Source organism: Carya illinoinensis, chromosome 3, assembly GCF_018687715.1.
Source record: "Carya illinoinensis cultivar Pawnee chromosome 3, C.illinoinensisPawnee_v1, whole genome shotgun sequence".
Taxonomy (NCBI): Eukaryota; Viridiplantae; Streptophyta; class Magnoliopsida; order Fagales; family Juglandaceae; genus Carya; species Carya illinoinensis.
Window position 1 is genome coordinate 4,473,818 of NC_056754.1, and position 19,745 is coordinate 4,493,562.

The 19,745-nt window shown below is 35.2% G+C and overlaps 3 protein-coding genes and 1 pseudogene across 3 annotated transcripts; 1 reads left to right on the forward strand and 3 right to left on the reverse strand.

Moving 5' to 3' along the window:
• Positions 1–15: 15 nt before the first annotated feature.
• Positions 16–2,971, reverse strand: LOC122302672 (ras-related protein RABB1b-like). The gene is made up of 6 exons (XM_043114056.1): positions 2,857–2,971; positions 2,634–2,773; positions 1,544–1,626; positions 1,029–1,233; positions 826–894; positions 16–357 (listed from the first exon to the last, which is right to left on the reverse strand). The coding sequence occupies exons 1-6, from the start codon at positions 2,900–2,902 to the stop codon at positions 262–264; spliced, it is 639 nt and encodes a 212-aa protein (XP_042969990.1). The 5' UTR covers positions 2,903–2,971; the 3' UTR covers positions 16–261.
• Positions 2,912–6,475, reverse strand: LOC122302670 (annotated as a pseudogene).
• Positions 6,476–10,945: 4,470 nt separating this feature from the next.
• LOC122303891 (cytochrome P450 724B1) lies at positions 10,946–14,959 on the reverse strand. The gene is made up of 9 exons (XM_043115886.1): positions 14,623–14,959; positions 14,109–14,433; positions 13,874–14,026; positions 13,549–13,788; positions 13,383–13,469; positions 13,203–13,281; positions 12,989–13,095; positions 11,795–11,913; positions 10,946–11,491 (listed from the first exon to the last, which is right to left on the reverse strand). Exons 1-9 carry the CDS (start codon positions 14,817–14,819, stop codon positions 11,401–11,403), a joined length of 1,398 nt encoding a protein of 465 aa, XP_042971820.1. The 5' UTR covers positions 14,820–14,959; the 3' UTR covers positions 10,946–11,400.
• Positions 14,960–17,234: 2,275 nt separating this feature from the next.
• LOC122302675 (28 kDa ribonucleoprotein, chloroplastic-like) lies at positions 17,235–19,717 on the forward strand. The gene is made up of 4 exons (XM_043114062.1): positions 17,235–17,881; positions 17,973–18,074; positions 18,627–18,905; positions 19,442–19,717. The coding sequence occupies exons 1-4, from the start codon at positions 17,402–17,404 to the stop codon at positions 19,511–19,513; spliced, it is 933 nt and encodes a 310-aa protein (XP_042969996.1). The 5' UTR covers positions 17,235–17,401; the 3' UTR covers positions 19,514–19,717.
• Positions 19,718–19,745: the final 28 nt, after the last annotated feature.

Consider the following 19,745-nt stretch of genomic DNA (forward strand, 5'->3'; position numbering starts at 1 on the left):
AAATCTTTAAAAAAATTTACTAAAAAAAGAAGACTTAACCCCATCGCATTAACCAATGTTGTCATGGACTCATGGTACAACTGATTTTCGTAAAGAGTTGACTCACTAACAGAACAAACAAGTCTGTCCCAAGAACAGCTGAAATCAAATCTATACATCTTAATATTCTCAACAAGTCACGTGGCACGCTTATAGAGAGGATAAAGAAGAAGAAATTAATTGCACAGAGGGATCTCAAATACAGAAGCCGCTGCTTGGGTTTCAATTAGCGCAACATCCACCTCTCTCAGCCACTGTTCCATCTCTCGCCCCCGATGGACCTTGGGAACGCCCATACCCAACCTTGATGCCAGATGACTGCAGTTATTAACAAAAGGGTGGTTGTCAATAAATTAAAATATCTAATTGCAATTTAGAAATAAAAATAAAAATAAAAAGATAATTTCTAGATTCTCCTTAATGCTGACTTTATACTTGAGTCAATGAAGTCCATAATAACTAGATTTTGGGTGATTCTAAATTTTCCTAGTCCTGAACAGAGAGTCCAAACCATCTAATCATGTCTTCACAATTCTTGAATTCCTGACGCCTCTACCAACACAAAGCCACAAGAGATCGAACTTAAATAGCCGATTAGTCTAACAAAGTGATTTTAGCCAACCAGATCTCCGTTATTCATCTGTAATCTTTTCAATTATTTGTCATGCAGTGATAGAAACCACAATACTAGTATGTAGAATTATAGTTGACAAAAACAACTCAAGATCATGTCCCAACTCCCAATATCCCAAAGTTTCTCTCCAGCATAATGACTTAAAGCGTTACCTCGTTGGATACATCAAATACACCTTCCTGAATATTCTGAAGGATTTTTGCAGCAGTCCTTATGAAAGCCTGTAAGATTCATCCTATATTATTTCATTTAAGTTGTACAAAAAAAGTGGAAGGTTTGACTTGTAAGGATATAAATAAAAGTACAGGAGTATAGAAGAAAGGCCTTTTTTGAATTTGGTAGAGCTATACATCACCTCTTCAACATTTTGAGCTGTTCTTGCAGATGCCTCCAAGAATAAAAGTCCATTTTCCTTTGCAAATTGTTCTCCTTCCTCCTTGCTAACAGCCCTCCGATGTCCAAGATCGCTCTTATTCCCTACGAGCATGATTGTCATGTTGGGATTTGCATGCTGCCGAGCATCCTCTAGCCAGCTTGCCAGATGATTAAATGTCTCTCTCCTGGACAAGAAAACAAATTAATGGTTTAGTTGTAAGGTAATCAAACTTGTGCAAGAACGGGGGATTGGAGGCAGGAAAATTGGACAAATATAGAAGTACTACACCTCCAAACCTAACATAACCACATGACTTGTGAGCTAACTCTCAGAGTACTCGCACAAATGATTATATATCTAGATAAAGGAATACTTAGGAGTCTACCCAACCATGTACTACTATTGGAGCCCATATAGGCATCTCTCTCTCTCTCTCTCTCTCTCTCTCTCTCTCTCTCTCTGTGACACGCACACACATGAACATGCGCACACACCTGGTTATGTCATATACCAAAAGTGCTCCAGCTGCTCCTCTGTAGTAAGATCTAGTGATGGACCGGAAAGATTCTTGCCCAGCCTGAAAGAAAACAAGTTCCTTGGTTTATGACCATAATCAGTACACCACTAAGGTCAAGGGATCAGTGGGAGAAGATTAGGTGGTTAGGTTGAACATATGGACTTACAACTTGATGATCTCATACAAAAAATTATGATAAGAAGATGTTACAAACCGACAACATAACATAATATGATGTTTACTCTTGAATCTTTGGTGGGATCCATGGACATGATTTTCTTCTATCTATTTCTCTTCTAGTTAGGCCTCTCTCTTGCATACAACCTGTATAGTTAGTTGGAGTGGGCCTTTTGTGCTTTTCAATGCAATTTTTATTACTTAAAAAAAGACATAACAACTAAAACTTAATAACGCCTATCTAAAATCAGTTAAATTTTTTGTGATAAGAGAATGTGTTAAATTTCTACGTTACACTATTTTTTCATCCTTCAAATGTTTTATTTTTCAAGGAGCACAGCTTGTTCAATCAATGCCTGTTTCATCCCCGTCCGCAACCAGACGTGCAAGGGCCGAGCAAATAACCTAATCATATAGGAAAATTACATTATTTAGCTAAATTTTGCGAAGCACATGACAGCATAGCATAGGAAATTATTTAGTTGGTAGTTACAAGTTGTAAAATAAATAGAGAGAAAAATAGCCTAGCATACTTAATTAAAAGAAATAACCTCTCAAAATAGTATCTCCAATCTTAAAACCTATATTTTTCCAACTTCAATTTGCCCATATTGTACCGAGAAAGACTTTCTAATTACGGCTAAGTTCATTTCTGACAATATTCTAAGTTTCAGTTATGCCGGCGACGGAAATAAACACATTAGGATACCCTCTCTTCGATACATAAAAACAAACAAATGGAAAATAAATAAATAAATAAATAAAATTAACGCTTAGTGGTATTAGTATTAGGCTCAGCCAAACGTGGGTTTCGGCATTCTAAGATTATGAATTTAAGGTTATGGATTATCATTATTCATTTTTTGCATAAGAAACAAAAACAGACTTACAGTATCCCAAATCTGAAGCTTGATGGGACGGCCGTCGATGGTGACCATTCGAGCTCCGAACTCAACACCGATGGTGAGATCATGAACGGGCTGGAATCTTTTGTCCGTGAATTGCAAGAGCAGGCACGACTTCCCTACACCTAAAATAACACATCTAATTATGCCCCCACCCCCAAATTATCACCAACCACAGAAAAACAAAATGAAAAAAAAAAAAGAAAACCTGTGTCGCCGATGATGATGTACTTGAAGAGGTAGTCGTAAGACATAGCGGATACGAAGTAGTGGAGAGATTAAGAACTTCGATTTTGTTTGATTGCTTGTGCGCGCGCGCGTTTCTTCCAAGTATGGGAAAGAAAAAGAGTATATGGTTTGAGAGTCACTTGAAGAATAAGGAAAGAAGGAGAAGAAAAGGAATGGAAAACAACGGAAATTTTATGTCTGTTTTAACTTTTATTTATAAATTGTAATTAAGGATAGAGCTGGAGCCGACACGGTGACGTTTCGTTTACATACGTCGACACATTAAAGCTTTCTTCAGCCTTCAGCCTTCAGCCAGCTTCTCTTTGGATCGATGCGACGAGGAAATCTATTATTATTATTATTATTATTATTATTATTATTATTATGATTAAATAAAATATCTCTGTACATATTTTTAGATACGAACAAATGAGAAATTATAGTTACAATAATGAGTGCGTAAATGATATATAATTATTTTTAAAAAATAAATAAATATAATATTTATATAAAAACGATAATTTTTTAAAAATAAATTTTATTTTTTTTTTCAAAACGATAATACGATATTTACTCACTCCACGATTGTATGTGGCATTACTCTGTTTTTATGCACTCTACAATAATATGTAGTATTATTCTATTTAAATACGATCAAATTCCATATCTTATTCTTTACCCTTTTCTTCGTATCCATTGATTGAGTTGAGAGATTCATTGCCTGCACAAAGATATCTTATATATTGGATAATATTATCATCAATTATAAGTTCAAACAAAATATTTCCACATTATTTGTTGAAAAATTTTGTTTTTTTTTAATGCGTATCAATATTATCAATACCTTATTAACTTGTAGAATTCTATTTTTTATCAATTAACTTAATTATTATTAATGATAATTATGATGGTAGAAGCACCATGATCATACTTTTAAGTCCATTGTTCTAATAATAATTCTATGTGTAGTCATTTTTACGTACATTTTCACTCTTCCATTGCATCTCCTCCTTCAATCACTTCAACCTTCTCCTAATATGGAGTAATCTTTGTTATGAGAACCTCTGTAACCACATAAACACGACATGGTCAGACAATCTACAAACAATTTCACCAAGAGAAAGCATCTGGAACAGACACAAAACATCAACTTCTTTCTTTGTTGCAACATGGGAATGCAAATAAAAAGATAATTAAAGATTAGAAATAAAGCTTCCTAGCCAAGACTTCAAGACCAAGCCAGCCATAAAATTGAGCAAAAGATTAGTGGAGTATTTCACTGACCCGTCTTCTTAGGGAAAGAAAAGCCTTTTGGATTGACAAAGGTACGGGGATTTGGCAACAGATGATTTCTAAGGTACTCCTTGTGCCCCTGTGCCAGATGTGAAACTTGCATCAAAATTAGCCAAAGAATTACATTTTCCTCCTAAAAAAGAGGTGTAAACTTGCACGGAACAACAACCCTTGGTTATTACACAAACATCAACATTGCTTCCACTTCCCAAGTCATTAAATATACCAGAGAATATAGCTTCAACAACAAGATTTACTCCTTCCTCCCTCTGCACCACAGGAAGAATAAAAAACGAACTAAGAGAAAAATAAATTCAGATTCAATTAGGAATGTTGAAGCAGATAGCAGGTCTTGATAAAACCGTTTCTGTCCTCTACAAGTTACTGGGTTTTTTTTCCCCTCTCTCGGCACAATTTACTAGTAGCTCGATATACAACGTTAACATATTGACAGTCACATACAAACTTCTAAATACATAACTTCAATTTGAATATGAAAAGATAATCACTAATCATCTTAATAGATGTCTAAGATGTGTAAGATGTATGGAAGTTGTTTATGTACTAATACTGCAGTCATAGTGCTAGGCTGTTAGTCAACTTATAACCAACTTTAAAAGTAATAAATGCTTAACTCACAGTCAGGCCTTCTCTGTACTTGGACTCGAAAATGGCCATAGCAGCAAGTGAACCAGATCCCATTGTTGCAAATGGCAGTATGTCAGTTGATCCATGGGGATGTATCTGTAAAAAACAGTCACTGTAATGTGAGAAAGAAACTAATTATGCAAGCCATGAAAAACAGTTGTTTTCCAATTTAATTCTCGAAAGCAAACTCACAGTATGCAGATAAGGTCCGGTAACATCAACTTCACCAAGAACCAAAGCTGCTTGCACATAACCTTGGTAGCTGGAGAAGATATTGAGCAGTTAAAATTATATGGTGAACTTTTTATTTTATTGGTAAGTAACAAATGAAACTTAACTTGAAAAGGTGTTTCTTCAGAGGGTCAGTGCCGTGACAACCCTTGATTCTCGACCAGTATGGAAGCGATGCAGTTGTAGCTGTCAGCTAACCATGTCTAAAGAAGGCAAACATCAAAACAGTGCATTAGTCATGCTCATAGGAAGATGATAAAACAATTTTATATCGGCATATGAGGTCATAAAGAACAAAAGAGTGCAACACAACATCATCACATTAAACTCAGACCTAACAAATACCAACAAAAGGGCGCAACATCATCATATTAAACGCAGACCTAACAAATACCTGTTATTGCTTCTGTATTGGCAGCAGTTCCTGCTCCACAACAATATATGTTTGGTGCCATATAATGAATCTTTTCACAGTTCTTATCAGCAACTATTGGTCCTTCAGTGGCTCTTGTATCTGCTCCAAGAATGACACCATCCTGAATAGAAGTTGAAAAGGAGTAAAATATTCAGTAAATGAATCTTGAAAGGAACTCATATATAGCAAAGCTGGAATAAATGAACATGGCTGATGGGTGTCCACTAATCCTGCCAAGGGGTTACGGGTGGAGCACAATACCTGCAAGACCATAGAAACTTTAAAAGGTCTCTCAAGTTCAAGTCACTTCATAGTTTTTAATAGTTTTTCTACAGTACCCGCTCTAACTAATTCTCAATGATTGAAAGCAAGAAACAAGCACAGTTGTTATTCCAGCGGTTCTAGAAAATGAATGAGTTCAAATGTATCAAACTTCTTATATGCCATCTGCATGCAGTTTAATGTGTTCTCTATAGCCTAAAAAGGGTGGAGGATATTTTGATAGGTACCATTGGAGCAAGACCTTTGCAACTCAACAGTTGTTTTAACATGCAAATTAGATAATGATGAAACATGCAGTTATAGGGCCCTTATAGAATAGAGATTAATTTTAAATAATTTGTTCTGGATATGCTTGTGATCAATATATTTAACAATATAGTTGTTATCACCGATCCAGTTCTTTAATCACATGCCCCAAGTTGCCAATCAATAAATATCAATTCGTGAACTTTTACTTTGTGGAGCAAGCATTGGTATGGTTAGTTTGGAAGTAGTTCTATGTCAATAATATGACTAAGTCTGCTTACCGATCAAAAAATAATAATATGACTCAGTCCGCAAACCATTACCTACTTTTTCCAGCAATAGTAATAGTACATCGAACAGTCGTACCTGGAAAATTAAACCAACAATACTAGTTCCTGTCTTCAGAAAAGACGGTGCCTGAACTCCCTTCTCAGCAAGCATATCATTTCTTCTGCAGAGATCAAAACTAAATCCACCCTTGGGAGGAACATCTAAAGCCAAGTTATGTTAAAACTGAAGCCTAAATAAAATTTCATTGTTTACCAATGTAAATCATGTTTAAAAATTGAATCTAATGACATAAAAATTGCTTGTGAGCTAAATTTTTAATTCAGGCAGATTTAATTATTCTTTATGATAGAATTTATCAAATTGTTTACTTAATAATCATGTATAAGGCATATTTTACCGTAGAAACAAATAGTACTACTAAGTAAGTTCCCAGGAAAGATCTTTCTTTCCTAGATAGAACTTCAAGATTCCCAAGAAAGATTGGAGGCGTCACAATGGTCCCGCTTAAAATTTAGTCTCCTAAACAAAACTTCCTTAGATGTACACATTCATACTGCCACAGCAAATAATCCATTAATGATTATAATTTGATATATATTCTATCTAATATTAAACTTTATGATAAAACTATCAAATTATTAAATCAATTCATAATTCTTGTGGGTAGGTTATGAATAATTTGATATTTTACCCTAACTAATCATATAAATATAATAAAAATTCTTGTGGGATAAAATTTATTATATTAAGTATGATTAATTACAATTAATGTCTAAATATTATTTATGTGATCCCAATCAATCATAATATATAATTTTTATTTAATTAAAGATACTGTGGCTATTCTCTAATTAATTAAAAATTATATTGATCACTAGACATTATACCTTTTATGCATAAGGATTAACTAAATATGAGAATAATTATAAATTGCATAATTTTAACTAAAATTAACATGTTATTATTATGCACAGAATATTCTCACAATTTAAGCATAAACATTGCATAATTAAAACTATAATATTATGCATAATATTTAATTTCATGCTTTTAACTATATATATATACTCATTCAAAAATTGCACGTATTAATTTAGAGCAGAAAATAATCAATTTATGCAAACTAAATATGAGCATAATTATTAAATTTGCACAATAATTATCTAAATTGCACACAAATATATGCAAAACTTGAGTAAAACTTATAACATGGCCAAACCGAACCAAATAAACATGTTAGACATATTATAAATACAATAATATGACACAACAGTTATTAGCACAAAGGGCGTCGGCCCAACAACCCACTTTCTAGACCATCTACAAAAGTGGAAACTAAAAGTCGTTTTTCATCATCCTTTTTTAAAACAAATAAAAAAAAAAAACAAAAACAAAACTGATCTAAAGGACATGTCATTTTTCCAAAATGAAAAACGACCTGTCATTTTTCTCCTACATGGAATGAATGTTGGCCAACCAAAAACCACGTTTTTTACGTCAAAAATTATTATTTTCATCTCAGAAAACTCAGAAATGTTGTTTTGAATAAAACCCAAAAACAAAACTCAATTTCTTAAAAAGTTTCGGCAAAAAATAGAGATAAACAGAGAGAGTGATAAAACACCAAGGCAGAGATGAAACCTGACTCTGATATCAAATGTAAGCTATAGAACGGTTTATAATACGAAATAAACAATTAAAATGAATCGTAAAACCGAAATATACAATTAAAGCATACATACGGTCATTGATGCTATTCTCTGTTTCTCATTGTTTTCTTCCTCGTTTGGCACTTCCAAACTCTTCTCACTCTATTTAGATGGTGTAAGACTGAAGGGGATTGAGTTAAGTAAGTTTGGGGATCAAACAGTGGTATTTATGGTCCAAGCTTCCATCAAGCTTTGCAACACGTGTCCCACGTTCTCAGATTATCATGGAGGTAGTTCCAACGTTCTGAAACGTGGAGTGAACCACTTCAAAGCTCCTAAGATGAAAGGGAGCTGGAGACCTATTCTCTTAACCACTTTCGAGAGAATCGATCAACATTCTCCCACTTGGTCCACACTTCACATCTTAAACCCATCGATAACCTGCAAGTAATTGGCTACTCAAATTTTGACTTTGCTGGTTGTATTGATTTACGAAAATCAACATCAGGATACATTTTTTCGATGGCCGATGGAGCTATATCATGAAGGAGTGCCAAACAAAGTTTGATTGTCACTTCCACTATGGAAGCCAAGTTCGTCTCCTGTTTTGAGGCTACTTCACATGGTGTATTATGGATTCTATCTCTAAGCCATTGAGAATGTATTGCGACAATTCAGCTGCTGTTTTTATGGCCGAGAACAATAATAGTGGGAGTTGAAGTAAACACATCGACATTAAGTATTTAGCCATAAGGGAACGTGTTAAAAAAGAGAAAGTTGTCATTGAGCATGTAAGCACTGAGTTAATGATAGCTGATCCTTTGACTAAGGGCATGCCACCGTTGAAATTCAAGGATCATGTAGTGAATATGGGACTTGGTTCCATTATGTAATTCTTCATTGTATGAACAATATTATTTTAATGAAATTCTTAATTATTCTGATGTTTTTCTCATATTGATGTGCACCTTAATTTAATTTTGAGAAAATTCATCTGTGTTAGACCAAGAATAAACATAGGGTTTATTCTTTAAGAAATTTTTGCCACATAAATTATGATATTTAAGAAATAAATATATAGTAATACATGGAAGATAATACTCATCATAAGAGGACTTATCACCATGATTCATGTACTTATTACTTAATACAGATTATTGATGGATTTAAGATGTGAAATGTGTACCAAGTGGGAGAATGTTGACCGTTTCTCTCGGAAGTGGTTAAGAGAATGGGTCTCCAACTCCCCTTCACCTCAGGAGCTTTGAAATAGTCTACTCCACGTTTCAGAACGTTGGAACCGCCTCCATGATAATCTGAGAACATGAGACACGTGTAGCCAAAGCTTGATGGAAGCTTTGGCTATAAATACAACCATTTGGTCCCCAAACTCGTTTAACTCAATCCCTTTCAATCTTACACCATCTAAATAGAGTGAGTAGGGTTTGAAAGTGCCAAACGAGGAAGAAAACAGTGAGAAATAGATAATAGTATCAATGGCCGGAGATATGCTTTAATTGTATATTTCGATTTTACGATTGATTTTAATTGTTTATTCCGTATTATGCATCGTTCTATAGCTTACAAGTTAGGCATGTTAAAACTTCAACTCAACCTGCACTTGGAAAGCAAAAAATACTGATAACACTCATTGCACTGCAAAAAACTAATAACTAAAACAGAATCAAAATTTTTCTCTCCGTTTTTTTTATATATATGCATGTTTTACTCATCGACAAAAAAATCCGCCCAACCAATTCAAAATAATTGTAATGAGTTAAATTGAGTATGAGTTTTTTGTAGCATTTCACCCAAAATAACGAGAACCCTTAAATCTACGTCCTAAATCTCCTGAGCAACCAATGGGGTCTTATCAGACTCTAATTTTCAGAAACCATGTGCTTTAACAAGCCCAGATCAAGGACTATCTATCAAAATCAAGCCCTCCAATTTCCCAGATCAAAAGCCACATTTTTTAATTTCTCCCGCTCAGCTAGAAGTTCAAACGCAAACTAAGCAATTAGAAGTTAGTCATCTGGAAGGAACAAATTCCCAATAACCAGTTCAGTGGGCGATATTCTGATATTCGTACAGCTCTATTTTGCGATTCATCGGTATTTTTAGAAGGTGAACCAGGGAAAAAAAAACCACACTAGAATCGAAAATATCGAAGTCTCGAAATGTATGCTGAAGAAGAAGATCAAGTATGGGGACGAAGAGGAATAAGATTACCAGGGCTTGAAATTCCGCGGGAAACCAATAGTAGAGCAAAAGCAACAGTCAACACCACCAATCCAAACTGGGCAGAAAAGAGAGAGGAAGTCAAGTTCGACCCATTTACGGTTCTACCTTGCTGCTGATATGATTTTTTTATTTTTTAAGTTTTTAAGTTTTAGATCTTTGAATCTTTCTAATTATCTTAAGACTCCAGCAACAAATGAATGAATTGTACAAAATAATTTTATAAATTAATGTGATTTTATTTGATTCGTTAGATTTATTTTATAATAAAAATAAATTTATAATCTAATGAACTCCACCAACCAACATCAATTTGTAAGATTATTCCTTTTGTGGCTATAGAATTTTTCATTAAATAAAAAGATATAGAAAAAAAAATATTGGATCTTCATCTAGATTATTGTTTACTAATTGATAAAATGTAATCTTATAAAAATCTAATAAAATTCTTAAAGAATAAGAATGTGTTTTCAAATTCCTTTAGGCTGAAGAGTTGGACTTTGATTCAAGAGCAACTTGCTTGACCTTAAATAATTAAATCTGCTTGCCTTTGTTAAATAAATAAATGAGAGTGGAAGGAACCTTGGGTACAAAGCTAACACATTTTTTACATTAATTGAGGATGAGAATGAAGATTCCTGTTCTTTGATTGGGTACCAAAGTATAAAAATTATATTTCCTAAGATTATTCTGAAAATTTGGATTGGAATGGTTTTTTTTTTACTGTTTGTTTCCTTTTTATTCAAATGTCACACTGGATTGCATTTCACATCTGTGATCTGACAATTGGGTGTCATTGTCTCTAAAAAAAAATAGCAATTGACTCTTTCCATCCATATATTTTTCAAATCCTGGATGGCTCCAAAAAGTCATAAGCATTGTAAACTTAGGGCATTCTTTTTCTTTACAGGAAATGCTGTTTTTACATTAAACAAAAAAAAAAAAATATTATTTGAATACATTTGCAGCTTCATCTATTTTTCTTCTCTCTCTTTCCTGGTAAGCAAATCATCAAGATCTACAATAAGCCTACCTAAATACTGTTTAATATTCATGGTTGGCTTCAATTTCAATCAGTCAGAGGAGGTTCCTTTAGTTCAAGCCCCTTCTCATGCCATTGACCCACAACTTGTTTAGTGCTTATAATATTGCTCATAAGCTCAGAGTCTTGGAGTTTAAGGACATGATTGAGGTGGAAACACAATGAAGATCCCCTTCCCAATATCATTCATTCTATTGGGTCAATCTCCAGCAGCAATCCTCTCCGGAACTGCACATAAGGGTGAGCAAGTGGATAGTCATCTGCTTTAGTTTTCCACCTGATGCAAGCAAAAGCACAAAAAGGATAGCTTCAAATGAAAGTACCAATTGATCCCATGAATTTTGAGTGCTAATTCCACCTTAATCATGACTAACATTAACATTAATGCTTGTCTCTGTAGAAAATGCTATGATGAGAACTGCTATGATTAATAATGCCAATATTAAAATGGTTGCTGCTGAAAATGCAGCAAACCCAATTATATAGATTCCTGAATGGGATTCAGCAGGTTACTGCTAGATTAACCAGCACGTTTCCATCCTTAATCCATGCATGCTGTCATCTAGTGGGGGCACTTTACCTATAATTAAGGACAAGATGGTGAAGGAAGTATGCAATCTCTACTTTTGCAAGTTCAGCACCTGGACAGAGCCTTGGCCCACCTCCAAACGGTGATACTTTTTTGCTGGTTGATTCATCCTGACAATGCGGGGGGCAAAGATCGAAATTGGATTATACAAGGTCAGGAAAATGTCACATACATGCAAAAATGCATGATATTGAAAGATCTGTTTGTATCTATGTGAGCATCCAAGCCATTTCCTTTTCAAAATGTACCCTAATTATCTTATCCCCTGCACAAGTTTCCTTTGTTTTACTTATATATATATATATATATATATATATAAGCGTGCATTTCATGTGTATCTCAACTAATATGCATATCTAGCTAACATATATGTTAGTTGAGGTGCACATGAGATGCATGTGAATTTATTAATGAAATAAAATACACTTGCAAATTATTAATTTGGTGAGAAAGATGTAGATAACTATTGATTTTTATCATAAACCATGGGGAGAAAGATTCCTAGTCACCTATGGACAACACAGAGAGACAAAAAAAGAAGAAGACATTTATAGCAAGTGCCGAAAAGTAGGGAGATAAAGTGGACTTGGAGGGAGGTGGCTAAAAAAATGTAATACTTCCTGATTTTATTCAATATCTATAATGATCTTAGAAGGTTTATTATCATAATTATGGGGGGAAATACAATGTGCATCCTCAAATTATTAAGAGTTTTGAACTTTATATCTCAAAATATCAAAAGGTAATTGTTTTTTTTTTTTTTTTAATATTGGCACCGGGTATCCAGGAACAACATTCCGACTAATTCCCAGAGTGCACAGGCCCCCGGCAAGGAGTTTCCCGCAAGTATATCAAAGCTAATTATTAAAATCCGACTGTTAAGATTGTGCTATGTCACTGACTTTTTTTTATCCATCTTAATTGTTAAAATTGGATGAGGGTGCAAAATGTAAGTTTTTGATAGTTAGAAGGTGTAACGCATTAGTTTTGATAGTTTAGGATGCAAAATACAGGAGCCTTGAAAATTAAGAGTGTAAAGTGTATCTTTTAATGTACTTACAGATTACTCAAGGAAGGTGGACTTTTTGTGATAAATGTGATATTTTTTATATAAAAAAAATGTATACCGTATACGTGCAACTGAGGTGCCTTGGTTAATGGGCTAGAGGAGTCATTGATACTTACAAACCATCTCCAAGGATTGAATTCTAAGGGATTTTCATGGAGAGTTGCATCAAAATTCACTGCAGTCAATATGGGGAAAACCTTCCATCCTGAGGGTATGACAAACTCTGCAAAAGTTGAAATCATGATCTCTGTTTAAGTAAGAAGCAGCCATCATCAAGGAAATACAGACATGTAACATCAACTGTAAAACATCAGTACATGATGTAAGAACCTTTAAATCTAATGTCTTGAAGAGCTTTCCTGTGAACAAACTTGACCACATTCCCACATCTCATAGCTTCACATATAACCTACGACAAACTCGAGCATATAATTAGTTCTGTATGGAGAAGTTTATCCCTCAAAGAAAAGTAGATTGTGTGAAAAATTAATTTCTGAAATGATGTTATACATTGGAAGTGAACTCCATCTTCTTATAGTCTGCCCAGTTCAAGGTTTCCCCTTCCTCCTTGCATTTCCTTATCCCTTGGTGTTCTTCCTGCATAAATGTTGAGTAAACTCCTCTTTAGCATAGCACATGTAGTATTTTTACAGCATGTAGAGAGAGAGAGAGAGACCTTCAATTTTTCTAATGCATTTGGTGCATGCCCCAGAAAGTAGACAATCAAGGCCATAAGTGTTGCCGTTGTCTCGTAGCCAGCTAGCAAGAGGTCCAATACAATGCTTATTTTCTCGTCATAGCTTAGGCTTGGATTTGACAAAATCCCATCTAAGAAGTCTCCTCCTGTAACCCCCACATTCCTTTGCTCCCTCTCTGTTATGATTCCTTTCACGGTGGAAGAAAGTCTTGCTCTAGCCTAAAGAAAACCAGTAAAATGGAGAACTAAATTAAGTTAGCTTTGAGAAGTAGCTTAGCATAATCATAATTTAGTTATATATTACCTTCACAGCTTTGGCATAAGCGCTCCCAGGGATTTTTAGAGGCAAAGACACAAAACCTGTCATGAAAGTTTCAAAGTCTTCTAATATGGTCGAGGCAATTGGCTCCTCTGGTTTAATACTCAAAAGATGCTTCATCATAGTATTGAGTGCAAACTGTGAATAAAAAAAAATGAAGTCCAAGATGAATTCAAGTATACCATTATATTCTGAAAGATGGTGAAAGTAAATACCATACCACTTTAGCTTCTTTGTAAAATGAGACTGCTTTACAGTTTCTCCATGAATCCATCATTGAGATTGTCAGAGTCTCTACAGAATGAAGGAATTCTGGTGATGACTTGGAAATGCCGACAAAGCTTACAGCAAAGCTCCTAATCTTCTTGTGAATGTCTCCGGACACCATAAGCAAAGAATGCTTGCCAAGAATGTCATGCATGGGCTTGGGGTAGCTGGCTTGAAATAGCTTCTCTTCATTCTGAAGAATAAACATGTTTAGTTCATGGTCGCAGGAAACTATGGTTGGTGAACCAAATAGATGGGACTTGAAAATCCTCCCATACCTGCATGAAAACAATAGAAAATAACCATTATGTAATGTAATAACTAAGCCCTGACAATGCATTGATTAATTAAAGTTGGCGAGATACGAACATCTACATACAAATAATATTGTTGATGTTTAAATTCATTAAAAAAATAAAAAGGAAAAGGAAAAAAGAAGCATAAAGTACAGAAAATTGGTAAATCACCTAGAGCAATGTTCTTGTAAGAAGCTCCCTATAGAGTTTGATTTATGGGGTTTGAGGAAGCCAATGGTCTCCCCCAAAATGGGCCATCCCATGTTACCAGGAGGTAAGTTTGGAAGCTCTTGTTTCCCAAAAAAGTGTAGGAGAAGAAAAGCCAAAGCTAGTCCTAACCAGAGAGCTAATATTATAGGCAAAAACATCTCTCTTGCTGAAGAAACTCAAGAAGCTTGTCTTGTTTGATGACTCTCGAACCCTTGCAAAGCTCTCAGCTGGTTTGTTTCCCTATGCTTGCAAATATATATATACTCACACACACATTCTCAGACCATCTCTGGAATACTTATTGTAGATTATGCCTTGACATTTTTTTACTAAAGAGGAAAAAATAATAAGGGTAAGTTATATTGGATGAGCGAGTTTGGCTCCAAGGAAAAGGGGAGGGACAGACTGGAAAAATGAACTGGAATTTACATATGTCATACATACGTAATTAAATAATGGTCTTTTTTGGTAAGATAGCTGGATCTTTAGCAGTTGGGGATTTTTTTTTTTTTTTGTTTTTTTAAGTTTGGATGACCATTGACCGAATTTAAGAAATTCAATTTTATAGTGATAATGCTTTCTCATATACATGGAGATAAAAGAAGAAAAAGTCAGAAAGGTGCAATGATCATCATAGTCTCTGCCAAAATATGAATACGAAATATGAAAACAGTAAAGCAAGGGGGCTCACCTAACCCTAGCAAAGACCAAAAAAGCCTTACTAATTTGCTTTCAATGTCAAACATAATTCTAGCTTACCCTACTCACACCAAAAAAGCCTTCTCCATGCTGCTCTCTATCTCCAACAATATTTTTCAATGTTTATGTGCGCTTGTTACAAACGCTAGCGGACGTTGTAGTGAGAGGCTTGAGCACGTACATAAAAAATGCGAGTATGTTCCCAAAAAGGAGAGCAGAGAGGGGGCATACTCGGTGAAATTCTACCACTTAGAGAACAGATGTGATGAGTTGCTTTTCCTTTTATGTGGGTTTTGATGTGGACGTTTAAATTTGTAATGCAAACCCAACCCCAAATTTTCTTACTGCTTTAGTTTTGCATGATGAAACCCATCTTTGGGCTTCTTGTGAGATTTTAAAGAGAACAAAAGGTGATGCAGACATCTGCAGAGGCAATGAGAAGTAAGGGAGGCAAGGAAAAGGAAAGTGGGTCCTTCTGTCTGTACTTTTATCCCTGTGCATGGTGCACGTGCAATGGATTTGGGACCCCCCTCAGTTCATCTAGAACTTCTAATTAGCTGGATATCAATTCATACTGCAATCATGATTTTTCCAAATTTTGAATTTCTCAGTATATATATACGTCCAGGTTAATGCTATACACTTTCCACTGAACGAATATTCAGTCAAATGTTTATAATGAATGTTCACACAGTAGATGGCATGCACAATCTGGTGAAGATGTATCACCTCTAACTCATCTGTGGGAAACATTTTCATACCTCTTTATTCCATCTTGTATTAATTGAATGGATGCATGCAAGACCTTGGACCACCATGACCCTACACTTATTTTTTTCTTACTAATGAGAGAGAGAGAGAGAGAGGGAGAGAGAGAGTGTATAAACATTCATAATGCTAAAAAAGAAAAAGAAGTTGTTTATGATCATCCTCTAAACATAAAGAAAACCCCAGTTAGTAAAATATTATCATGTCTTAGATAATCTTTATTAAATTAAAAATAATGTTTGCAGTACTTATTGTCACCTGCCTGGTAAAATTCGAACCACAATTTTGAAATCCGGTATAGAAAAGTCATAGTCTTGTTTCTCACTTGTGACAAAACAGAGTCCTGTCTTATCCTTGGCATTTGGCAAACACCCTTTTTGTGTACCTCTCTCTCTCTCACACACACTCTCTCTCTCTCTCTCTCTCTCTCTCTCTCTCTCTCTCTCTCTGATATAATTATAGACAACCCTTAGAAAAGATCGACTTTCTTGAGTTTTTTTATGAGAACCAATTGCACGTTTGAGCAGACAAATCATGATTAGTCTTGTCTTTTAGTTTGGCCTGGCGAAGTTTGAGCTACAAATCAATCCCTAGAGGGACAAAATGACTGATTTCCTTTGGTTACAAAGTAAAACCTATTACATAGTAATCAAGGCATGTATTGCTTTTGTTTTCCAAAAGCCGAGAAAGGGGCAGGAGACGACACTGTAGGTAGAGAGACGCTTGAGAAAACAAAATAATAACTATATAAGTAATACTTTTCTACCATTCTTTATATATTATATTTTAAAATGAGAATATTTATATAAAATGATTTTATTTTATAAAAATATTCTTCATTTAAAATATAATTATATAATAAATTATAATAAATAAATAAATTTACTTCCGGCCCAATTGATGGATAGAGTTACTCCAATCGCAGGAAGATGGAAACGTGGGCCTGTGGCTATGATTGAGCCTATCTATAAGTTGGGTGAATCATCCATTAGAAGATAGAATTAAGCCCACCAATCGGCAAATCTAGTTCAGTAGCTACAGTCTATGCCTAGGCCCAAGAATAATGAACTTAGCAGATATGAGGTCATCTAAAAAATATTTATTTTCTTCTGCAAATCCGAGGCAAAAGTTTGGAGTCTTTGGACTATCCTGAGGTGAATGGGACATCGTCCCCCGAGCAAGTCTTTCCCTCTCCTTTCTCCCGACCCCTTATCCTCTCTCTCCCTCTTCCTCTCCCTCTCCTGTATCCATCCCGCTCTTTAAAGGTATCGCAATGGCTGAAAGTTGTTTAATTTCTACACCAACACTATTTACCACCAAAAACCAATACCCATTTCTCTCACTTCCCTCAAAACCCATCAAGCTCTCACACCTGTCATTCTTATCTTCATGTCCGTCTTTCCATTCATGGGTCTCCCTCAAGCACAAGTCTTCAACCTTCCGTGTAGTCCCGCTAGTGGCTCAGACCTCAGATTGGGCTCAACAAGAGGAAGAAGAGGAAGGAGAAGAGAGCTCGAGTTGGAAGAGCCAACTGTTGGAGGGAACCTTGGCTACTTCTGCTTCTGATGGTTGGGAAGGTGAGGTTGGGGGTGGAGAAGAGAGCTCTGGAGAAGGGGTTTTGGAAGAGAGGGAAGAATTTTATCCTGAGCCACCTGAAGAGGCGAAACTCTTTGTGGGTAATTTGCCCTATGATATTGATAGTGAGAAACTGGCTGAGGTCTTTAATCAAGCTGGGATTGTTGAGATTTCTGAGGTAAAGTTTGCATTTTTTTAGAGAGAGAGCTAAACTGGAAGATGGTAAATTTTGTGATATGGATAATGTTATTTTGTTGATTTTGTTATAGGTAATTTACAATAGGGAAACGGATCGGAGTAGAGGGTTCGGGTTTGTAACTATGAGTACTGTTGAAGAAGCCGAGAAGGCTGTGGACATGTTACACCGTTATGTGAGTTGCTCTTCTCTTTTGTGTTCAAATCTAATTTCTTGTATGAACTATGTTATCTTTGGACAATAACTCAGAACAAGAATATCGCAAACGCAAGCATGCTGCATTCGTTAGGTCATTGTGCAGCCTGGTTTGATATGATGCCGTTTATCACATTTCATGGGTTTCCTTCTCTGCTACTCGCCACACCGTTTCACTAAATTTGTTTTTTTATCAGTACGCGATTTAACTAAATATTAGTGATCTAATACATCACACTCATCCCTTTGCATCTGTCTCAATGGAAATAATACCAAGCAAACATTATTGAGTCATGTAAGAGCAATGTAATAGCTGTACGGAAACCAATAGGTGACCAAAGCTGCAATTGTGTTGGCTTGTGAAAAACTGGAGACACCCAATCATTGGTTTATTTTTTGATTTTTATAATTATTGGTTTATTAGTAGGCCTGTAGGATAGAAAAGCTTTTCGTTATATCCATGTTTGTTGAATATAAAATGGTTATAATTGTAATCTCCAAGTACCTGAGATCTTTATGTATTGCTAAACAGGATTTAAATGGAAGGCTTTTAACGGTAAACAAGGCTGCTCCTAGAGGGTCACGATCAGAACGACCCCGAGTGAATGAACCTTCTTTCAGAATATATGTTGGTAACCTGTCATGGCAAGTGGATGATGCTCGTCTGGAGCAGGTTTTCAGTGAACATGGGAAGGTAATTAATGCCAGGGTTATTTGCGACCAGGAAACAGGCCGTTCACGAGGGTTTGGTTTTGTTACAATGTCCAGTGAGACAGAATTGAATGATGCCATTGCTGCTCTTGATGGACAGGTTACTTCTATACCCTGTTTCATTTAGAAGTTTGGATTCCATTTTCATTGCGTTTCATTTTTTTTTATAAGTAAGAATATATTCTATTGATATTGAATTCAATTGCAAATCATGCAAGAGAAAATCCTGTTAAGCAATGGATTTTAGGTCAATAGGTGCTTATATCAGAATCTATGCTGGTTATCTTAAAGATATCATTCAGGCAATCCATCTAACGTTGTAATTTTTCTTTTTATGCCTCGCGTGAACCTCTTTGAGTACTCATGGGTATTGCGGTTAGCTACCCATCAAAATTGGATATGACAAAGAAAACTATTAGTGTGTGTAAATAAGGTAGCATTGCTCCCTTAGTCGTCATAATTATGTTTTCAAAACCCTCTTGCAATTAAAACTGTATGATCACCAAGCTTGTGTTATCATTACTATTTCTCTAAAGCATGCTTTTCTACGTCTCTATTGTGGCAAAACTCAGATTTTTGCTACAGTTTCTTTTATTTTGACAAACAACCTGGTTCTGTCTTGCATTGATGGTGCAGAATTTGGACGGCAGAGCTATAAGGGTAAATGTTGCTGAAGAACGACGAAGGCGTGGATCATTTTCTTTTTAAGAAGATTGTTATTAAAGACTTCACATTAACTCTTCCAGTTTGGTTTGTTCTCTTCCCCCATCCCCCTCCCCGTTCCCCTTCCCCTTTTTTCAAATATAGTAGTGATAGGAAAGTTCTATATTAGGAGTTTGGAGTTTCTCTGTTCTGAGTGAAGTTAAATTGATAAATCTTGTGTTTGTAGTAAGGCATATTTTTATCACAAAATAGATTATTTACATTATATCTAATAAGA

Bases quoted from the DNA above. Each gene is read 5' to 3' on its own strand.
- LOC122302672 (XM_043114056.1), bottom strand. From the start codon at position 2,902: ATGTCTTACGACTACCTCTTCAAGTACATCATCATCGGCGACACAG. The intron at 1,627-2,633 runs GTAAGTCTGTTT...GTTTTCTTTCAG, and splicing joins AGCTTCAGATTTGGGATACT to GCTGGGCAAGAATCTTTCCG. The intron at 895-1,028 runs GTGATGTATAGC...TGAATCTTACAG, and splicing joins CAGCTCAAAATGTTGAAGAG to GCTTTCATAAGGACTGCTGC.
- LOC122303891 (XM_043115886.1), bottom strand. From the start codon at position 14,819: ATGTTTTTGCCTATAATATTAGCTCTCTGGTTAGGACTAGCTTTGGCT. The intron at 13,282-13,382 runs GTATAACATCAT...AGTTTGTCGTAG, and splicing joins AGATGGAGTTCACTTCCAAT to GTTATATGTGAAGCTATGAG. The intron at 11,492-11,794 runs GTAAAGTGCCCC...TGCTTGCATCAG, and splicing joins CATCTTGTCCTTAATTATAG to GTGGAAAACTAAAGCAGATG.
- LOC122302675 (XM_043114062.1), top strand. From the start codon at position 17,402: ATGGCTGAAAGTTGTTTAATTTCTACACCAACACTATTTACCACCAAA. The intron at 18,075-18,626 runs GTGAGTTGCTCT...ATTGCTAAACAG, and splicing joins TGGACATGTTACACCGTTAT to GATTTAAATGGAAGGCTTTT. The intron at 18,906-19,441 runs GTTACTTCTATA...TTGATGGTGCAG, and splicing joins TTGCTGCTCTTGATGGACAG to AATTTGGACGGCAGAGCTAT.